We start from the raw sequence: 23,225 nt of genomic DNA on the forward strand, positions 1-23,225 counted from the left end.
TTGCCTCCGTGAAGTCGAGCGATCCCTCTTGCGACGCAAATTTCACAGTCGAGCAGTAGATGTTGGTCGCCCTCGATGACGCCTTCTGCGTCAGCGGGTGTGTCGATGCGGACGGAAATAATAATGCTGGAACGCGGGGGGATGCTCAATTGATCTTCGAACACACTCAAGGCGTAGTGACTACGAGAGCTCTCTGGCGGCATCGCTTGATCTTCCGACAGTGTTATCGATTTTGACTTCAGGTCTATGACTGCATCGTGTTGGTTCAGGAAGTCCATGCCGAGAATGACGTCTCATGAACACTGTTGGAGGATAACGAAGGTGGCAGGGTAAGTCCGGTCATGAACGGTAATTCTTGCCGTGTAGATTCCAGTCGGCATAATGAGGTGTCCTCCAGCGGTCCTAATTTGGGGGCCTTCCCATGCAGTCTTAACTTTCGTCAACTGGGCGGCGATGTGCCCACTCATGACAGAGTAATCGGCCCCTGTGTCGGCTAGAGCGGTGACTGCGTGACCATCAAGAGGCACGTCGAGGTCGGTGGTCCTTTGTCTTGCATTACAGTTCCGTCTTGGCATCGGTTGACGGCAGCGTCGCGTTGACCTGTGGCTGGTATGTGACGTCGTCAGGTGGTCTTTCGTCGTCATATTCTTTGCTTCCAAACTTCGTAGGGACGGCGGCGTGTCGTTATGTCGTCGAGGCAATTTCTTCGGCGTCTTCGTCGGCGGCGGAGGATCTTCGTCAGTTCGACGAACAACAACCGCACCTCCATCGGTTACTGCTTTTAGTTTTCCGTATATGGGCTCGCAGAGCGGCCCCGGGCTGGGCCGGTGTAAGGTCGGCGTTGCGGTTACAGCAAGCGGCCTGATGACGGCCAACGGGACGCTCATCGAGGGCTGCACGGAGTGGCGGTGAGGTAGTCGGCGATATCGCGATGCCGTTCGCCAAGCTGTGGTCTCGGCGCGTTAACGGAGAACTCTCGAGTCTCATCTCCCGGTATGCGTATCGACGGTAGATGTGCTCGGCTTCTGCGCAGTGATAGCAAAGCGGACGGTGGTCGGGGGCGCGCCAAACGTCAGTCTTCCTTGGAATGCTGCGTGGGGTGACGGGTTGGCGTGGTGGCGTCGTGGGTGCTGGCGGACGACGGAACTGTGTCGTCATTGGGCCCTGCCGTGGGTGCAGAGGGGGAACATGATGGCGGGCTACAGCGGCGTATGTCATCGCTTGCGGCTGGAGCTGCGGCGATTCAGGGGCTACTCTGAGTTGTTGTTGGAGCTCCTCACAGATGGCGTCGGCAATTGAAGCCACTTGAGGCTGTGATGAAGGGAACAGCTTGTGCAGCTCCTCCCGCACGACCGCCCGGATAGTCTCGCGCAGATCGTCCATAGCAAGAGACTGAACTTCGGCGTAGTTTGTCGAGTACGTGCGGTGGTTGAATTGCCAGTTGCGCATCTCGAGTGTCTGCTCGATGTTGGTTGCCTCACGAAGAAAATCGTCGACGGTCTTCGGTGGGCTTTGTACCATTCCGACAATAAGTTCCTCCTTCACACCACGCATGAGTAGGCGGACTTTCTTGTGCTCGGGCATTTCAGGGCCGGCGTGACGGAATAGACGGCTCATTTCCTCCGTGAAAATCGGGTTTGTCTCATTATGTAGCTGCACCCGAGTTTCTATAGCACTTCATCTCGTTCTCGGCGTACGACGCTTGCGAATGTCTGCAGGAAGCCGCTCCTGAACAGGTCTCAGGTCGTTAAGGTGGCTTCTCGGTTCTCGAACCACGTCCTGGCAGCGTCTTCCAATGCGAACAAGACACGTCGCAATTTGTCGTCAGTGGTCCAGCTGTTAAATGTAGCGACCATCTCATACGTCTCAAGCCAGCTTTCCGGGTCCTCCAACGTTGAACCGCGGAACGTCGGAAGCTTCCTGGGCTGCTGCAGCACGATGGGGGACGCTGAGGCTGCCATTGTGGTTGACTTGGTCGCAATCTTCCTGCTCGTCTCAGGCAAAAATCCGTGCTCCTGGGGCAGTCCTTGCAGCCTGCAGATACCGCGCTAGTTCTTGTTGAGGTTGGTGATGTCTTCCGCGTTCAGGCTTGGGTCACGGCTTTGTGGGGGCGTCCGGTACATGAACGCAAAGCACATCCACCAGATGTCTCGTGGTAGTGACGGTGAAGAAAGCCGCCAATCTGGGAAAGACAAAACTATCATTTTATTGGGTGAACTTGTGCCCTCAAAAACAGGCTGCACTCGAAGAATGGCAATAGCGGCGAACACAGTCGGCGATCGTCGAAAATCAGATCAGCAGGTCACGTGCGTCGGTTTTTATACATCATCCGTCGACAGTTCCAGAGTAATCGTTGGGACCCGCGTGCCCTCCACAAAGTGCTACAATATTCGCGTCGCGCACACGTGCGATCAAATTACACAAGGTTCGGTCACAGACAGCGGATAGAAGCATCGATAACATTCTAGAAACTTACGATACATGCAGGTGCGTCCTGCGGTGTGCGATAACATTTGTTAGGCGGTGAAACGTGTCGCCCGATATGGACGAACAAGTACACTTGTCAATATAAACACTAAAAAGAGCCCTGGACCCAGACGGTATTCCTAATGAATTCTTAGGCAGGTATGCTGAGTGGGTGTCTAAGTTCCTTACAAAAATATTTAATTCCTCAGTCTTGAATGGTTCTTTCCCTACCGCATGGAAACTAGCGAGAATAGTACCAGTTCATAAAACCGGGAACACTTCAGACATTAGCATTTACCGACTAATTTCCCTCTCAAGTACATGCTCTAAACTTCTGGAACATATTATGTCCAAACATTTGTCTCATTACCTTGAAATGTATAACTTGTTATCCGCTGTGCAGCATGGATTCCGTAAAGGACTATCTACGATCACTCAACTAGTTGAATTGGTTCATGACACTTCACAAACGACAAATCCCCGTCGACATATGGACCTCATTTATTTGGAATTTGCCAAAGTATTCGATAAAGTTTCCCACTCCAAACGTTTGTTCAAAATTAATGCTGTGTTTAAGAATCCTAACCTCACAAAGTGGTTTACATCGTACTTACAGGGCCGTCAGCAGTACGCTCAAATAAACGCTCATAGGTCCAGTCTTCAACCGGTGTTATCTTGAGTACCTCAGGGAAGTTTCCTACGACCTCTTCTATTTCTTATCTTTGTTAATGAGCTGACACATCCCATTTCTGTTCCAATAAGACTATTCGCTAAAGATTGTGTTGTTTACAATAATATAGAATCTTCCAGTGACCAAATAAAATTGCAATGCAACCTTGATAACATCATGAATTGGCGTTATGACTGGCAAATGGTTATAAATCCAACTAAATCAGTAAGCATGCCTGCTACAAGAAAAAAAGAAGATCCTGCTATTTCCTTACAGCATACATGACAACAAGCTTAAAAATACAGAGGAGCAAAAATATTTGGGATTAATATTTAGAAGTAACTTAAGCTGAAATAGGCATGTAAAGTAAGAAAGTAAGAAGGCGAATAATACCCTTTGCAGCCTAAGACAAAATTTGCAAAGAGCAGCCTGTAAAATTAAGAACCTGACCTATAGAACACTGGTTAGACCGATGATTGAGTACGCAAAAAATGTCTGGTATCCTTACACAAAGAAAAACCGTAAGAAACTGGAAAAGATTTAGAGGTTAGCTTCTCGATTCATCTTCAACAAATATGGTCGTCTTCACTCCTCTTCAGAAGTATGTCAGCTTGCAAATCTTACCAATTTAGAATTAAGGACAAAGTATGATACGCTAAAGTTCCTGTTCCTTATTATCCATAATGAAATAAAAATTAATAGGACAAACTATTTTGAAATTTCTACTAAAGAATCTTCTAGACATCGCCACAGCATGTATATTCCCCCTCCTGTATCCTGTAATTACACATTTAAATATAGCTTCTTTCCCAGAGCGATAAAAGAGTGGAACATGCTTCCCGATTTCGTAGTTCAGTCTGCCTCTTTAAATAATTTTCCGAGTAATTTGCGTGCCATTATTTATTCCGAGAGCGCGGTGCGTTGGTTATCTGACTTTGTGAATTATCTGATTTTATGATTTTGTTATTATTTGTGCATGTTGTTCTTAGTTTACGTACCTCAAGTTACATTGATCGGTTTTTTTCTGCTTGCTCGATTACAAGGTATATGCAATGCATATTTTGTACGTTGTATTCAGATGTATTGTACGCCCTGCCTGAATCAGATGTGTTCACCTTGGCTGTTTTATTTTTTCTCCACTCCTGTAATGATTCTAACGAAAGCGCTGACAGTATCAATAAAGAAAAAGAAGAAGAGTTATGAACATGTTACAGGGGTCTCAAACTGGGTGAAATGTTGGGGTTGCGCATGCCGCGAAACAAATTTTACTTCACGCACCTTTGGGCGAAGTATGGCATTCGTTAAATGATATGATATTTTGTACACTTCTTTTCCTCTGAGAAGCCGTTTAACTGATTCAACGTATACATCATCGTGAGGCTATTGATAAAAACATCGGTGGGAAAAAGAAGTAGACCAGCTGGCGGGTGACAGGAGTTCTGCGACATTCTAAGAACGCAGGTGGAGTTTCCCATGTCCATTATATGCTATGGACTAGCACTATGGTATGAGGGTATTTCCACAACCGTGTCTCATTTGCCTCGGCGAACTGTGGCTTCTGTATAGAAGAATTTACGGCACTTGCCTTCAGCAGCGCCGCCAATGGTTGGTTAGTGATAATCTGGCCGAGGGCTGGCACACGAGAGCGCTCATCCAGGAAGTAACGCCCACCTGGCATCTCAAGCAATGCCTTTTGCCGCAGTTGCCAAATGCTTTGCTTCACGTGATCCATGGGGAATCCGTGCTGGGCGTAGTGGACAGCGGGTGCGAAGAGCTTACTCATCGTCACCTAGGTAACGACAACAGAGCACAAGGACATTTTTGAGCTGCTGCTCCACTTGCATATGGAAACAGTGCACTCGATTTTGGCACTTCGTTCAACCGGTATTTGATTTTCAATGCGATTACGGTAACACAAACTGCGACCTCGCCCGTTCAATAAAAGAGCCTTAGAATGGGACTTCCTTGACTAAACGCACAATCTGGCATGCCTGTAGGAAAAATTTGGGCCACATAGCATAGGCTAAGGTGGATGAACACGAAAGCCTACCCACTTACGAGACGTTCATTCTATAGTTTATTATGTCCATTTTAATGTCTGGTTACTTCCTATTACATGTTACATTACATTACATTATTACTCCCACCAAAGGCCATGGGTACGAGTGTCCTAAATAAGTCTGCCTGAATGCGTCCTAATTAACGCCAAAGGTCGCGGGAGGGACTACTACCAATGGTCGTCACTCGACGGCTTAAGTAACTCTATCTAAATCAAACCTGTCTTAATTAACTTCGCCTTAATTTGCAACAAAAGCAGTGGGTGTGACTCACGTCCTTCACGATTTCAACTGCTATCCAACTTTGAGATAAGGCCTGTTCGCCCATATCTCTATGTTGAGTTGTGTGTTCGAGTACCTTAAGCAACTTCACCTTAATTATCACCAAAAGTCGTGGGTTGTACTCTTACCAGAGGCTGATGACTCGACTCCCGCCAAAGGTCGTGTATTCGATTCTTCATCTTTGACATGTGAATTGGAATCCGATATGCAAATATCCCCACTTTTCCCAAATCTACAAGTTAGTTCGACTCCTAACAAAGGTGGCGGGTTTGACTCCCACCGAAGGTATTAGTTGGGTTCGAGTACCTTTTTATATATATCCTAATAACTGCGCCTTAATTAACTTTACCTCAATTAACCCGAAAGGTTGAGGGCTCGACTCTCAACCTTCACGATCTCAATTAGAATACAATTTGATGATATCTTCAAGTAGCTTCTACTCCCATCAAAAGTCGTGAATACGACCGCATTCATTATCTCTATTTTATTAGCTCTGTCTAAATGAACTTTGCCCTAATATACTCGGCAGGTGGTAGATCCAATTTGAACCAGAGGGGGGGGGGGGGTCGACTTGTTCGAGTGCGTTAACTTTGCATATACTGTATAACATCAAAGGTCGTGGGTTCAATGCTCGATCTTCACAATATCAATTGAAATCCAACTGGGTACGTAGTCATTTCGGCTATACCTTCACATCTCCCACCAAAGGTTGTGGGTTCCAAACATTTATATGGCTCTATCTTAATTAACTCTGCCTTAACTTTCCCTTACTTCACACCGTAGGAAGGTCATGCTGACGCTTCTTCTGCTTATTCACTTCTTCACGATTTCTTATAAAAAATTATAAAGAAATACACCCGAAAGGCGATGAATTCGACTCCCACCAAAGGTCGCGAGTAATAATTAAGTTTGCCCTAATTAACACCGCAGGTACTGTGTCCGACTCCCTATGCATTTTGGTGACAGAACGTCGGGTGGTGTAGCATTGGACATCGAATATTTTGTCCCATGAGCCATCTAAGGCTTTCGGCTTAATATTAGGGCCAGCTGTATTCGATCTTAAAATATGCAATTTTAAATTCCAGTGGGTGTTTATAGCGACTGATGTGACATTGTCGCCTTGTTTTTTCCTGATACTCTACGGACCAAATGTCTGCCCTCTTGGGAATTGCGAATTCGCTGCCTTCTTGCTCTTCGAAACCATGAGTACGAAGTAAAACGCTTCCTGCAAAACTATTGCTCATTACTGTCAATGCAAACGGATTGAAGGGCGCTTTTGGAGAGCTATCCGGCTTATTAAAGGAATGATGGGCATCGCGAACTACATTCGTTGCCGCGAAGATGTTTAGGTAGCGTTTATTTTTTTCATTCCTAATTACACATAGAACAGAACGGGTAACAGAACAAAGTTGCACGGAACAGGGTTAGTATTACCACTATAGAACAGAGCCGCCACCACAGAAGTTTTTTCACTGCTTCTACAGAAGCATGTCTTTCCAGAAATGTCATGTGCCTCATTTAAATTGAGGAACATGGGTCAAGGGCGAGCGCCAGCCTGTCCAAAAATAAGCTAACCTTGAGGTTATATCTCGCGGACAGCGCAAACATAGTGAGTTGCGTCTGCTTCTTGAGTACAATAAAAATACTTTTCACTTGAAAATTGTCCGGCATAGCATAGAAAGCGAAATGAGCTCTGCCGCCTTACAACACTTCGACCATAAAATTTCACAATTATGTAGGGACAAATTTTCATAAACATAACGCTCGTACAATCTACGATGATGTGGCAATCAGTTCTGTGGGAGCCTGCTAAGAGGGCGACTATTAGTGAAATGCAAAATTTTCATATGCCCGACAGTAGCACAAAACTACAGAGGAAATGCGTATGCGTTTCTATGATAAAAATATTGATAGGCCCAAAATTATTTTTGCTTATAGTGGGATCAAACGTGCTACCAAGGCATTTCCGGGTCGATCGCTCCATCATCTGACCTAATCAGGAGGCTAGCATATTGTCACGTATTTATGACCGTCACGAAATCAGCAAACCTGTGAATGACGAAACTAGCGTTTTATTGGGCGAATCTCTGCCCTCAAAAACAGGCTACACTCGAAGAACAATGTTAGCGGCGAACGCCCTCGGCAATCGTAGAAAACGTGATCTGCTGCTCAAGCACGTAGGCTTTTATACATGAGTCATGGAAGCTTGAATTTTTTTGTAATCACTGGTGCCTGCGTGCCTTCCAGAAAGTTCTACACAATTCACGTCGCACACGCAATTAGAATACAGAAGCTGCGATGAGGACAGCAGACAATAATCGATAACGTTCGAGATACTTCCGACACATGCGGGCACGTCCTGCGCTGAGCGATCATATTTGTCAGGTGGTGAAAAGCGGTCACCCGGAAAATATACGCAGGTACACGTGTCAAAATTGCAAATTAATGGACAACTATGGACACAAAGACATGGAGCATGCCATATGCCGCTCCAGTTTCGACGATAAGCTATTTTCCGGCCAGATGCCATTTCCTACCATGCCATGTACTTTACATTGTGGATATGGTTTTGCGTCAGTTTGACCACTTTCGAACCAACTAAACTGGTCTTTGCTAGGCTTGCACGTTCATAATCATATAGATGTCAATGAGCGCGAAAAGTAAATGAAGAAAACGTCAGGAACGCAAGGACAACTTGTGCAGCATCAAATCAAACAGGATTTTCCAGAACATCAAAATTAGTAGGGCACTCTGTATAGCGCTAAAGTTCCATGACGTACCTTTCCGGAGCCAAAGTGACGGGCAATGTGAAACCACGCTTTCGCCGCACCCGGCACTGTTGCCTGCAGGCCTGAGATTTCCGCCCCTGAGTGAGACTGGTGAGGCTGGTCCTTTGACTTTACGAGTTGTAATGACAGGGCAGCTGGGCTTCTTCCGCTGCGGAGGTCACGTTGTAGAATACTTTTGAAGTTCCTTGTTCGAAACTGGTTGCAGTGCTTAGTAGAACATTGGCAAACTTGTAGCTTTTGGTGGTTAAGTAAAACTTACAAGCTAGTGACGCTATAACATCAATGAAATCGAAGGGTGTTCCCTTCTTGGCAAGAATGACAGAAATATCCTTATGTTTATTAAATGGAAAATGAGGCATCCACACAAACGTAGCTAAGTGCTGCAAAGGAAAGCTGTACGGGTTCCTCGAAAGAAATGCTTCGCAGTTGAAGAAAAATTCATTCTGGTCCGGGACTCCAACCTGGGACCACCGGCTTTCCTGGGCAGCCACTCTAGCATTTGAGCCATTTGAGCTAACCAGGTGGCTTGCAGATGGCAGGCGAAGTGGAATTTACCAACAACTCAGAAGCAAAGGGAAGAGTTTGACGTTTTAGTTCTGCGGTAACCCTGAAGGTGGAGAGAAGTAATTAATAAAGGTAAAATGAGACATCCACAAAAACGTTACCCGCCGTGGTTGCTCAGTGGCTATGGTGTTGGGTTTCTGAGCACGAGGTCGCGGGATCGAATCCTGGCCACGGCGGCCACATTTCAATGGGGGCGAAATGGGAAAACACCCGTGTGCTTAGATTGAGGTGCACGTTAAAGAACCCCAGGTGGTCTAAATTTCCGGAGTCTCACACTACGGCGTGCCTAATAATCAGACAGTGGTTTTGGCACGTAAAACCCCATAATTTATTTTTAATTTAACATAACGTTTGCTACGTGCTACAAAGAAAACCCTTATGGTTTCCTCGAAAGAAAAGCTTCGCCGTTGAAGAAAAGATGGTAGAGCGGCTGCACCGGAATTTTTCTAAAACGTTAAAAAATCAAATTTCTCTCAACTGAATACATTAGATCATATAAGCGGATAAATTTGATGTGGGAATTTCAAGTAAAGGTGGATTTCTTGAAATATTTGCGAGGATTTCGCAAAACGTCTATCCACAAATGAGGGCTGACGCTGGGAAGGCGGGAGGTGGAATTCAATACTATGAGCAAGAACGAGAACAAGGTGAAAGCCGGAGTCAACGTTTGGACAGGGGGACTTTTCGGATACGTGGATGACAAATGGACACATAAACCTTGGTCTCTCTATCGTCCCAATTCAGAGCCGCCAATGACATATGATAGCTACTGAACTAGAAAACGCTTCAACTGAGCTTGATCACAACAACGCCTAGGATTTGCATTTTTTATTCATGCCGCTGGGCAAGGTTGACCGCAATTTCCAGCGCCGACTAGAATAGGTTTAGTGCGACACAACTGGTCGGGTATCATACATCATTTGCGGTTCTACAAAGAGATACTCGATGCAACAAAGTTTTTGTGTACGTAGAGCAATGTGAATGAAAAACGAGTGCCTACGTTACGGCCATTACCATAACATAAAGGTGAAGGTGACGTTGGTGTGACGGTGTGAGCATGACGACGGATTTTTCGTACGGTAGCCAAGGCACCTTAAAACCTGTTATGGGCCGATCCCGGAGGTAGTACAGTCTGACACAGCTTCTGAAACTCCTAGCAGCCAAGATATACCAAAAGTAGAAACTTCATAATTACGTGGTTTTTCTTTAGAAAACAATAATATGATTATGAGGTATGCCGTAGTGGGGTACTTCGGACCACCTGTGGTACTTTAACGCGCACTTATATCTAAGCACACGGATGTTTTCATCCACCCCCCTCTAAATGTAGCCGCCGTGGGCGAGATTCACACCCGGGACCTCGTGCGTATAAGCTAATGCCATAGCCACTAAGAAACCACGGTGGGTAATGACAGAAAATGACACGCTCTCGCCTTTATAATGAACATGTCTACATGCATCGTGGGCGCCGAAAAGCAACTAGTAATATTTATTTTTACTCGCACAGTTTTTTTTCCTGAGTCTGTTTCCCGAATCGGTCGTCGTACGCCAATCGTATTCGTGCCATTCGACGTACTGCGCGCGCCACATGTCTTGAAGGGCCATCTTGCACTGGCGCAATAGTTGTACGCGATTGATTGTGGATTTTAACGAGAGATGAATTTCCCTATTTGATACACGTTCACATTTACGTTCATTGTGTGCATATTAGTGTAGGTGGTACATAGCGCAGTTGCAATGATTGTAGACATGGAAGGTACGTTTAAAAAGTAGACATTACAGCATAATCGTTACTATTTTCTATTATTTAGGGAAACTGTCGGTCCTTTATAAAACACCTTCATCTTTCTGAGACGACATAGTCTTTGGAGAAGTCGGTTGTTTAAACGACAAGCAGAGGTTCTTTGAAGTACTAGGTCCTTTCTGCCAGATATTGCATCGCATGTGGCTAGTGTGTGTGTGCGCAGTGAGACCAGCCCCCGAAAGGGATACACACATGGGTTGCATACGTTTCCCTGCCTGATTATTAGGTGCCTGTTTGCGTAGTACTTTATGGAACTTTACGTCAATTTTACGTCATAAAGAAACAAGATCACTGCCGATAGCTTAGAGCATCATTCGGTTCTGCTGAGGGCTGAGGCTGGATTCCACTGAATACTCGAGTTATTCTTATTGGAAAGCTTTCAAACACTGGGACATTTCAATTTACTCACCTCAAACTGCATATCATTACTCAAAGAAGCTGTCGAAATTAAAACACAGACATACAGAAAAACAAGGCATTCACACAGGGGCGGGAGGCGGCGCTCAGTTTTTGGAAACTATGCGGCATAGCCCTGTCCCCCTCCACCCGCGCCACCGCTCCTGACACACATTCCTAAAGCACTGGCAAATTGATCTTGAGGCTTGACAGCTACGCGGGAGTCAAAATTTTGCTTCCTTTTTCACTCTTTTTGGATGGCGGTAGTTGTCGGCACGTCCTGGGGTGTGAAGGCCAGTTTTCTCATCGATTCAGTGCCCGCGCGATTAACCCGAGATCTGTTCAGTTGTCACCATATATTTAGGTGCAGCAGGCAGGGCTTAGTTTTTTACTTTAATTATTTTATTTTTATTAATTTTTATTGCCCAACACAATCCTTATGTCACCATATATTGAAACGGTCACGCGCATCAGTGTCGCGTGGTTAGGTAAAGTTCCTTTGTTTAGACTGACCAAGGGACCAGGAAAGGGATTTAGTTTGCAGTCAGCTTGTCTCTGTGCTCGTGGAAAGAGTTGCGGCCGGAGACAACGCCAGTTGCGTTTAACTTTTCCTTTTGCCTAAATATTTCCTCTAGTGACGGCTCGTCGAGACGCTGGCAGATCCTCGAAACCATAAACACGCGATATAGGCTAGATAAAGTGGAAAATAAAACCATGTCAAACAACATCCATCTTTAAACACTGCAATAACCGTTAAGCCCATAAGCAATATTAAAGTCGCTCGTTACCTCGTCTTGTTTTTTTCCTAATTGTACAGCTCTTTTCATGCAAACTTGGCAACTGGAAACAGGAGTAGCAAGGAGTTGAAAAATTAAGCGATGTGCTAAAGGAGACAGCGGAGGAAGCCATCAATGAAGAAGGAACAGCAACTAAAAAATTGAACCGTTGTTTGCGTAAATATTTATGGAGCAACATCTTTTTACTTAAAAAGAATTAGAGGAAACGCCGCTGGAAGCGGAGAAGGATTCCGTTTGTTTTGAATGACGTCAGTCTAACCGCCTGACGTAGCCACTTCTCTGCTATGCTTATGTGGCTGCTTTTCTAACCTACCGCGGTGGGCGCAGCACATCTACAGCCGAAGAATCCTGTGACCAACGCGGTTGTAAGGAAATGGCGGCCACGCATATTTACGTAAATTCCCAAATAACAATACGAGTCGGTTTTGGCGCTTAGCTTGGTAGAGCAGTAAATGAGGGATCCAAAAGAACTGTGTTTGTTCACAAATATATAGTCCTCCATATTTCTTCAAGAGGTAATTCAATAATTCGCTATTATAAATGTTTATTTTACACTTTCGCTTGTTTACTTGTTCTTGGAAGTCTTCTTCCTGCGCGAGTCCATTTGATGTGCTTCCTTGTTTGTCAAGCAAATGAGAGGTGTATCTCACTTGTGAGATACACCTTATTTCACTTCTCTTTAGCGGGTTGGCGCGGCTTTATGGCGAACGGCGGGCATTAACCACATTTGTAGATGAAAATGTAGCCCCCTCCCCCCACCTCATTTGCACAGAAAAGTTACCTTGGATCCCGCCCCCCCCCCTCTCTGAAAAAAAATCCTGGCTACGTGCGTAACAAAAATATACGTATTATAAGCATTCCACTACCTGCGGTTTATATGGCAGGTTGAAGGAAGTCCCCGTTCTCTAAATCCAGCGTCCAGTCCATGCTAGGCTATGTATCTTACACTAATGTAATTAAGTGAGCTTCTATTGCTAGACTTGGAGCTTAACTTGCAGTTGTCGGAATGCTTCCACTTGGTTTTCACTATGCTTGCTTTAAGTTGTGCCGGAAAAAGTTTCTTTTTCTAAGCATCGAAGTCCCGCACGCAAACTATGAAAGCTCCGTACGGAAAGCATCCCATCTAAAATCGGTCAAGCGTTCAAACAAAGGTAATGAGTACCAACATGTGGCAAGTGACGTTGTCATTCGAGGCATCTTGAGCGGACTAGGGTATTTTTATAACACAAAGTTTGATTTCCTGCCTAAACAAGTTAGCCAAATAAATAATACTGGTCTACTGGCCTATATTTGATTGTGAAAGATATGTTTTCTAGGTTTTGGGGTCCGTACCATGTCAACTTCACCGATCTGACAGTAAAGTTCTGAAAGATTGTTTCGAACAACTAGCGCATCTTAATGGCTGATTTATTGGTGGCGCAAATGTGACTAGGCGGGGACATCTCTGCCGACTGATGCTAAAGAATGAAGCCTAATTACGCAGTGAGTTAGATTAGTGTCCTTCAGCTTAAGTAAGCGATAAATAGTAACATTCCTCTTAGCAGCAACGAACGGTTTCAGAGATGCCTTGTTAGAAGAAACGCATAGTGGGCTCGAATTTGTCAAATACATAGTTTTTCAAAGCGAATACATTTATGGCATTCGAGCATCAGTCATTTGAGCGAATATTTTTGATTATATTGTTAAATAAATATCAGAGAAATATAACCCAGTTCGCGGAAGACGACTTCAACCACAACACTGTCGCTCAATGCCGTGTAACTCGTAGCGTGTTTATTTATTAGCGTAATCCTTGTTAGTTCGACGCTCCCTCTATGCCTTCTAGAGAATGAGCGAAGTCATAGTTATCAATCTCGCCGGCGCTCTTCGTAGAGTTGACGGTAAGGAAGCACCACGCTTATCAAAGGGAAAGGTCAGTGCGCGAACAGCAAAGTCTCAGTTACATGCTTGCACTCTAGCAGTTTCGAAGAAAGTGCGTCGCTGACGCAAAGGATAATATAAAAATCGCCACTGATCGTCCTTGAAACAGCGAAAAAAAAACGACTTATTTTGAGTAGCTACAAAACCGCAAAGCAGCATCGGGTTTTAGCGACTCTATAAGCAGAGGAATGACAAGCAATATAAATTTCTTAAGGGGGGTGCAGTTTTTTCAGCGCACCAGCACACTGTGGATGAGCGGCTCACCATCCGTCCACACACCGCACTCTCTGCGTCTTGGGCTCGTAGTGCAGGGCGAAGCAATCGCCACCAAGTCCCATGGTGTAAGGCTGCAGAACCTGCATGCAGGCCGCCATTGCGAGCGTTGCGTCAGCCGCGTTGCCACCGTGGCGTAGTACATCTGCGTGCGTGAAAAAAGTTGTTGCGAAACTACTGTTGTCGAATAAAATCTAGAAAGCAAAAAAAAGCGAATTTCGCAAGACCAGTTGCTGTGACTTTTATTGCCCCATGCGAATTCCACTGTTAACTGGGCACGCTACCTGCAACACTGCGACAAGTGAAATTTCTCCGAATATTTATACGCTTATCCAGGTCGAGAGGTAACAATATACGTTACGACATCTTGCGCTGAACAGTTTCAGAATAGCGTTTACTAATTGCTCTTCTCAGGATTCGTCTTATTGGAGCTCCCAGTAAGGATCCAGTCCAAGTCGGGAGAAACAACCACCACACATGTCTCAGTGAGCGTATGCTGCACAGCAGCTTGAACGACTGAGCTGCCGGTATAACTTTGGAAACGTTTCGCTTACTCCGTCCGCTTGACTTGTAAGCACGGTGATAGTTACCCAGACCGGCTTGGCTCGCGAGCTTCTCGTCACAAACCACAGCCGCCTTTGGTGCAGCCACCGGAAAAAAAGAAGACAGCTTTCTCAGGCTCATGTAGCTCCGAAAGTGCATGGCGCATACACTCTTCAATGCACCGTTCTGATTGCAGGCACAATTACCTGCACTCAAGCAGAACTGCTGCTTCGATCCCACACGAACGCGGATATGAGGCAGCTGCTTTGGGCTTCCCGACACAGCTGGTGCGTACTTAGGCCGCAGGGTGCACTGCATCACGTGAACACTTCTAACGTAAAAAGAACACTGTCAAAGCTTGTATTGTGCAATCAAGTTCTCGGGGTGCGTTTGACAGAATAATGATTGACGAGGATGAGTTTCCTGTATCCTGTATCGAAAACTAACTGCAGGAACAACACATATGACAACGTTAACTATTTGATGCGCAGCAGGCTTTATAGGTACCAATCCAGCTGTTTGAAAATTACGACTGATGCAACGAATTGTGACACATAATGAAAGAAATGAACCCGCTACATTTCATGACATACACAACCTCAGGAAAAATACGGCACCGTCTGCCTTCTCGCTCACATAACTATACATTTTGCAGGTGTCATTCAAACATGCAGCGCAGTTCTGATCAGAAGTGCTTCGAGTTATATGTGACCTATCTTAATTATGAGTACTTTCAACACTGATTTTGCAGTTAATGCACTATCTTCGCGTAAACAATAATGTGCATAGCGCCTGAAAGGTTAGTGGACAAAGCAGCTGGCCGGGAAGCTTCATTGCCCTTTACGATAACAAGCGAGTTCTTGTTGAATACAATGAAGGGAGTGGTGAGGAGCATGAAGGAACATGCAGCATTATACAGGGTGTCCTTTTAGCTGCATCAAAATTTTAAAATTCGAATAATATAAATTGCGGTAACGTTTTGTTTAGCACGAGAAAATTCCGTACTTATGTGCGCATTTAGCGAAGTTGTGCTAATTACATTTCTAATAACCTACTATAGGTGGTTACAGCAAATGAGTGCTTATGGGCCCGTCCACGACACTGCCTATCTGAATGATCATGTGAGAGCTACGCGAGCAATTATTTCCTCGTGGCTAGCTTCTTGAAACCAAAACTGGCTGGACAAGGAGCATCTGTGTCGTCGGTGTCACCGCCACCCGCCTTTCGTCACTTCTCCGAGATCAGCGGTGGTCCGGCCCCGCGAGCAGCCTCCGTTATCTTGCTGTCTGTGGCATCGGCCTAGCGCTTCAATTCCGGCCGGGCAGCAAAATTTACTCCATAATTCCGTTGGGCGCCACCAAATTTATAAGTCCGCTCTATGGGCTTATAAATACCGGAGGCATGGCCTCATATCAGCCTGTAGCGTCAACTGCGAATGACACAGCTCAAAATGGCTTCAATGGTTAACACTAGGCTAGACTATGAACTGAAACGCTCGTCTAGTGGCGCAGTACTATTACGCCTGCCATCCAGGTCAGCGCATTCCTGCGCACGCATCGGTTATACACGTATTCAACGTTTTTGCTGATACTGGAGGGTTAATGGCACGGTGGACACCGAAAGAATATGTGATAAGCAGATTTCGAACAAACCATCCTCATGTACTGAAGAAGAGCACAAAGACAAGGCCAGCCAGATCGTCTGTTTCATGCCTGCAGTGCAAACAGTGGGCCAGCGGGATCGCCAGTGCTCAGCACGATTGTGAGCCCTTCGGGCAACCAGCTGTTCCTGCTTTGCGTCACCTGCCTTCTCGCTTACGAACAGACGCTGCCATCTTAACTGTTGAATACACCCCATTACAACTGGTAGAAGATGCGGCGTATTCAAGAACATCTACACCCTGGTACTCCGAACTTTGCCTCCCGCCATGCCTGACTCTCCCCAGCCGACGTCGCCGCCACCCTCCGTTGCCTGCTCTGGCGCTGTCCCGCAACGCCATCCAGTGGATTTCAGCGGTACGGATGAGCAGGACGTCAATGACTGGTTGTCTACCTACCAACGGGTGAGCTTCCACAGTCGTTGGGACGATACCGCCAAGTTAAATGCCATTGTCTTCTACCTTGCGGGAGTGCCTCACCTGTGATTTAAAAATCACGAACCCGACTTTCAGTACTGGTCCGCGTTCAAGACCAGTTTCGCTGAAGTTTTGGGTAGCCCCGCTGTCCACAAGTTGCGCGCCGAGCAGCGGTTACAAGAGTGAGCGTAAGAACCAGCTGAAACATTCACTTGTTATATCGAATAGGTTCTCGACCTATGCAAACGTGTGTGTGCTTCTACGCCCGAAAATGACAAATTGAAGCACATTTTGAAGGGCGCACCGTAGCAGATCTCATAAACTTGTTGCAAAGCTACAGTGAGTTGAGGAGGCAGCGCGATTGGACCAGGCGCCCCTCAGTGGCTGGCGAGGCTCTCTTCCATGACCGTCTTCTCTTATCGCTCCTCCCTGCTTACACAAATAGAAGCTTTCGTGCGGGAGGACCTTGCACGTCAGCTTTCTCTACTACCCTTCGTTTAGCTACCCCAACAGCAGCGTCTGCCGTAACAGCCTCCTACACAGCTCGCCCCTACGCTCCGGCAGGTTATTGAAGACAAATTTGCTGAGGCTCTACCAATGTAGAATCAGCAGTACCCTGTCGCCGCGCAGCCTCCTCGTCGACCACTCGTTGCGCTACATTCACGGCCGCTACCACCCGTTCATCATCCTGTTCATCGACCTGCTCCTCCATTTGCTAATCCTTGGCGCAAGCAAGACAACAGGCCCATATGTTATGCCTGCGGTATTCCCGGCAATGTTGCACGACTCAGCCGCCGCCGCATTCTGTACTCACATGGGTTTGTGCAGTCGCCTCCCTAAACCGATGTGCAACCTTTCCACGACAGTTATTTTAGTCAGCTGTCGAAGAGGCCACCAGTCAAACGCCCGGTCCTTACACGTCGATCACCATCCCCGCGTCGCCGATCGTTGTCCCCAATGTGTCGGCGCCCTTCACCCACGCAAAAGGAAAACTAAGCGCCGCAGTTCAGGAGGCAGGAACGGCGTCGCCATCGATCTGTGCAAGTCCTACATTGTCGTCTTCGAACGTTGTCGACGTTACTGTTGATGGTGTCTCTACCATTGCGTTAATTGATACTGAAGTAGTCGTGTCTGTCCTAAACGAACACCTTTTTCGCGCTTTACGAAAAGTTACGACGCCACTTTCTGGGTTTTCTCTTCGCACCGCAAGCGCCCAGTCAGTTCAGCCTTCAGCAGCATGCACAGCTAGAGTTGTTATTCAGGGCGTTCTCTATATTGTGGAGTTTGTGGTTCTGCAGTCCTGCTCTCACGACGTGATATTTCGGTGGGACGTTCTTTCACGAAATAACGCCGCCAGCAAGTGTACATGTGCTGAAGTCGTATGATCGCCTCTGTGTGACGTGCCCCTCATCGGCGCAACTTCTCTTCCCGCTAAGCTAGTCCTTCCAGAAAACATCGGCATACCGCGGTACTCGTCTGCCGTTGCTCCCGCCTTGTGTGGCGCTCTCTCTTAAAGCGCTGTCCTCCTCACTCCTTCGGAGGTCTTCATCACCCGCAAAGATGGTCCCCTCCCTTTCGCCAAACTTGACATTTCAGCCGGTTTCAGCTCCGTCGTTTTCTGCAAACCGCTTCCTACTGCCCTGAACGCTCTTTGCGAAGAAGCACTTGGCCGTGGTCAGCCTCTTGATGACATGTTTATAACGGACGTGTCGGATGCTTCGCACGCAGAGCTCTTTGACTTCTGTGCACTTTCCACTTCTGCTCCGTCATCACCTGACTTATTCACCCCTTTCATTGCCGATGACCTTACTTCCGAGCAGTGCTCCTAGCTCCTTCACCTGCTTGCCCAGTTCCATACTTCTTTTGATGTCGCTCAGCCTACTCTGGGTCGCACGTCAACCGTCAGCAACCACATTGACACTGGCTCCAATGCGCCTTGCTACGGCGCCCGTACCGCGTCTCCGCCACGGAGTGTCAGATGATCAGTGAGCACGTAGACGACATGCTTCAGCGCGGCGTCATTCGGCCTTCCAATCGCCCGTGGGCGTCACCGGTGGTTCTCGTAACAAAAAAGGATGGTTCTATTCGGTTCTGCGTCGATGTTCGCCGTCTTAATAAGATGACGCGAAAAGACGTCTACCCTCTACCGCGCATTGAGGACCCTCTGGACAGCTTGCAATGCGCTGAATTCTTCTTTTCGTTGGATTTACGCTCGGGCTACTGGCAGGTCCCGATGTAAGAAGTTTCTCGCCCTAAAACTGCATTCATTACTCCAGATGGTTTTACGAATTTAATGTGACGCCATTTGGCATATGCACTGTGTTTGCTACGTGTGAACGAATGATGGACAATATCTTGCGCGGCCTAAAATGGAGCACGTGTTTATACTACCTCGACGACATCGTTGTGTCCGCGCCTGCTTTCAGCACGCATCTTCTTCTCCTTAGGCATGTGTTGACGTCCTTGACCAACGCAGGCCTGCAAGCGAACCTGAAAAAGTTCCAGTTCGCCGCGCGCAAGCTGATGATTCTAGGTCACGTCGTATCACAAGACGGCATTTGCCCCGACCCATCAAAACTTCGCTCTGTGGCAGAGTTTCCTAAATGTAAGACACTCAAAGAACTAAATATTTTGTATGAAAGCCCGAAGCAAACACGTGAATACTTGCCGAGTCTTGTGGAGCGAACATTAGAACAGTGGGGAATGTCCTCATGAAACATCGATTGTACCCATTTCATCTGAGCCTTCACCAAGGACTACGAGACACGGACTTCTCGTGATACCTGGACGATGCAATTGGGCGCTGATTCATCTAGATTGAGATTCAGATTTCCCCAAGAAAATCATTTGGAGACAGAGCCTAGTTTTGTCGAAATTCTGTTGTGAACATTGACAACGCGCATTACTGGGCAAATTTAAATTTCCACTGGCACCGAGAGCAACCACCAAGTACAGTGGTCGCTTAGCGTGTGGTGCAGGATTTAGAATGACAAAGTTATCGAGTCGTATTTTTTTGATGGCACACTCACTGCCACGCTGTACACCGAGCGCATTCTGAAAGAAGTCGTACCAGAATTCATCAGTGAACGGCCTCTCATCCTTTCGAAAGACGCTTGGTACCAGCACGACGGCTCTCCTCCGCATTTCTCTTCTGGGGCTGCGTCTTGCCGGCCCAGCACTTTTCCTCATCAATGAATAGGACGGAATGGACCCATTCTGTGCCGACACGCTCTGAAGACCTTCTCCCTCCGGATTTGTTCTTGTGGGAATGTGTGAAGAGTATTCACGCCACTGAACCCGCCGCTGTAAAATACCTCAAAGCAAGGAACACTGCTGCATTTGCTGCAATTCAACCTGCAATGGTCAAGCGAGTCTTGCATTCCATGAAAGAGAAGTTGATAATGAGTGCTGGCCCCAATGGCCATCATTTTGAACAGTTCGTTTAAAGACATGTAATTGGAATAACAACGTGTGTATATGTGTGAAATATATATAAGTGTGCTAACAAGTAGCTTGCTGAGCAGTGGATTCGAGGAATAAAGCTGTGTTTAGTGCACTTCGGGTTCATTGATCAGGTTGTCATTGCTGCCCTAGTAGTATTCCTTTCCTTTTTTCCCCTTCACTCCTTGAGTTATGTTTATATGTGTTCTAGTTTGCGCGTTCTTATTACACAACTCGCTCGCGCGTTGTTGAGACAGCTTTCCAGGAGAAAGTGAATTTGGACTAAACGTCGTCCTCATCGAAAAGCCTGAAACGGCATTTTGTGTGTGAAAGTGGACACGTGGCGCCCAACAAAATGACGAAGTAAATTTGGTGGCCAACCGACATTGAAGTGCTATGCCAACGCCGGAGGCAGCAAGGGGATAACGCCAGCTGCTCTCGGGCCCGGACCAACGGTGACCTCACAGACCGCACGAAAGGCGAGAGTGGGGCGACATCGACGACACAGACCTTCTTTGTCCAGCCAGTTTCGGTTTTAAGGAGCCTGCCAGGAGGAACTAATTTTTCTTGTAGCTTTCGCAGGAACTCCACTTTTCAAAATTTGATCTTTGGGATAGGTAGTGTCGAGGACGGTCTCCAAAGTACTCATTTGCTGTAGCCACTGCTGCTGCATTTGCTGTAGCCATTGTTCGTAACTATAAATAAGTGTAACTTCGCTAATTCCGCACATAAGTGCGGAAATTGCTCTGCATTTATAGGCCGCCAATCCGTATACTCGAATGGTAAACATAACGTTATCGTGATTTAAATTTTTATAATGGTAAAAAATTGGTCCATTTAAAACAAACGCCCTGTATATATAGAAGAAGCTGCTTTTGAAATAGTTTGATGTTGGCGTATAATCGGAAACAAGCGGAGCAATAGAAGGAGAGGAACACACGTAGCGGACCTTGTCGTGGTATGCCACTTGTTCTAGTTTAATTATACGATCCAGATATGAGGGGCTAATTTAATAATCAGAAGAAGTAATGCATTGAGTTAATTCCTTGACTCCGTCAACCACTCCGAGCAGCTTAGTGCGGCTTTTAGGAGTTCTGCTCAAGAAACTTTTCTGTGGGATCATATTGCTGTTTCTTTTAAATAGCCAGTTTATTGTTGGTTGTCTATTCGTAACTGCTGGCCCCAGCACCGCTTGCGGCATGGCACGTGGACAGAGAGGCGTGATACGCAAAGGGTGTGTTCCTGATTGTGTATTGGCGTGTCGTGGCTGAGATCTGTGGGTAAAAAAAAATTCCGTTGGCGGGCATCCTGAGAATCAACACAATTATCCAAGCTATTGAAGCATTATAGTAAGTCGCTCCGCACATGAATGACAAAATCAGTACTCACAATAGTTAAATAGTAGTCTTCCGGAAAAGAAATGTAAGAGCATGTGTAAACAATGAGCATTAAGCAGAGCCGTAATGCCGAACGGCAAGTAACCACGGCACTTTTGCAATTCGTGCTGGTAAGCTGGTATTCCTTTATTTATTTATTTACAGAGTGCCTACATCGCCATAAAGGCATTACGTAGGGGGGGAACAAAATATAACAAGAAATACAGAAAACCTTTTCGACAGATATACTCACAAACAGAAGCACTACAATAGCTGTTAGAGAAAGGCATACAAGTAATGTGAAACAAACAGGTTCAGAGATATATAACACATACATTTGTTTTACAAGAGCGCCGTCACAGCATAGAATAGAATAGTTCGTTATTTGACACATTTACTATATCATTTGATAAACTCTTCCATTGTCTCATTGATTTGAGGAAAAAAGAGTAGTGAACGACGACGAGGAAGTTTCCCTGCTAAAGTGGCTGCTCACCGCTCCTGTGAAAAATCTCGCCTTCCGCTTAGATACCTTCCATACATCAAGAGATTGGACCCCAAGACATCTGAGGACGCTCCGGACGCTCATGCGCAGTCTGGTTTTTTCACATTCAGCGAAGGTCACTCCATCGGCCCTACAGCTGAATTGTACACTGGGACTAGGCCTAGTGCCTCCGGTGACGCGCTGGCTGCGGTAGATTCGCCGGCGCCGCTCGTCACGACGGCCTTACCGGCCGCACAATTGACACCTGAGCCTGGATCCCAGCTCCTGGTTCTTGCTCCAAGTCCTTCGGCTACAGCCCACCCAACGCCTTGCCGAAATGCACATCATACCGTGAGTGATCTGCCCTCAGGGCGGAGCCCGGCGACGGCTTCCGAGGCACCGATCGGGAATGGGGCTCCAGTTGTTGTGCATGATGAACCGAGAACCCCTATGTACTTGTCTTCCGCGCTACCATCTGTGCCGCCGGCCTCCCGTGGTTCTCAGAAGTGTCCTTCGGAGCAATCTGCACCAGATTCGTGTTCGGCCAACAGCGGCTCCCAAGGCCAGCGTTCCTGTCTAACGACTGACCACCCAGTTGTGTCGACACCGTGCTCGGTTTGCTATAAAGCAACCATTAAAGCTCTGGCCCCCATAATCCTCACGGAGATTCCGAACAGGATTATTCAGGCGAACCGAGACGCTTGTCTTGGCACCACAGGCTTCCGCGGCTTCACGGCCCGGAAGAAGTCAAATACCATCGCTGTGTGGCTCCCGACATTGGCTGCTGTCGAGCGTTTGCAAACGCTTCAACGTCTCTCGATAACGAGCGAGGTCACCATGCCGGTCCAGGTTTACCTGGTGGAGGGCTCGGATATACAGCGCTGTGTCGTTTACAACGTTCACATTGGCGAGGACCAGACTGCTCTCCAGCGTGAGCTCTGCTGTCCTACTCACCGTGTCATTCAAGCGCGTTACATGGGAAAGGGGCGCTTTTGCATCGTCACCGTGCAGGGCCCACCAACTCCCTCAGCCCGCCTGTACTACTATGGCTGGATTCTGCGACCGCGGCCATATAAACCCAGTGTCGTCTATTGCTACAACTGTTTCCGACCGGGCCACCTGCGCCGATCCTGTCCATTTACAACGCCAGATGAAGCTGTATTAGCTGGCGCAGTGTCTTATCGATGTGGACTCTGCAAGACCGACGACCACGAGATCACTTCTCCAACTTGTCCCACAAAGCAAAAGGCCACTCAGAAGGTTTGTCAAGGGATTCCTAAGCAATGGCC

General features: G+C 46.9%; 1 protein-coding gene across 1 annotated transcript in view; it reads right to left on the bottom strand.

Moving 5' to 3' along the window:
- LOC142591562 (glutathione hydrolase-like YwrD proenzyme) overlaps positions 1–14,743 on the bottom strand; it is a 114,820-nt gene extending 100,077 nt beyond the window's left edge. The window contains exons 1-4 of the mRNA XM_075703874.1: positions 14,609–14,743; positions 14,010–14,163; positions 8,256–8,412; positions 4,722–4,925 (exon numbers count right to left, since the gene is read on the bottom strand). Of these exons, the coding sequence (XP_075559989.1) occupies positions 4,722–4,925; positions 8,256–8,412; positions 14,010–14,163; positions 14,609–14,720 (627 nt within the window). The 5' untranslated portion in view covers positions 14,721–14,743. The remainder of the gene's footprint in view (positions 1–4,721; positions 4,926–8,255; positions 8,413–14,009; positions 14,164–14,608) is intronic.
- Positions 14,744–23,225: the final 8,482 nt, after the last annotated feature.

The sequence above is a fragment of the Dermacentor variabilis genome, chromosome 8 (genome assembly GCF_050947875.1).
Source record: "Dermacentor variabilis isolate Ectoservices chromosome 8, ASM5094787v1, whole genome shotgun sequence".
Lineage (NCBI taxonomy): Eukaryota > Metazoa > Arthropoda > Arachnida > Ixodida > Ixodidae > Dermacentor > Dermacentor variabilis.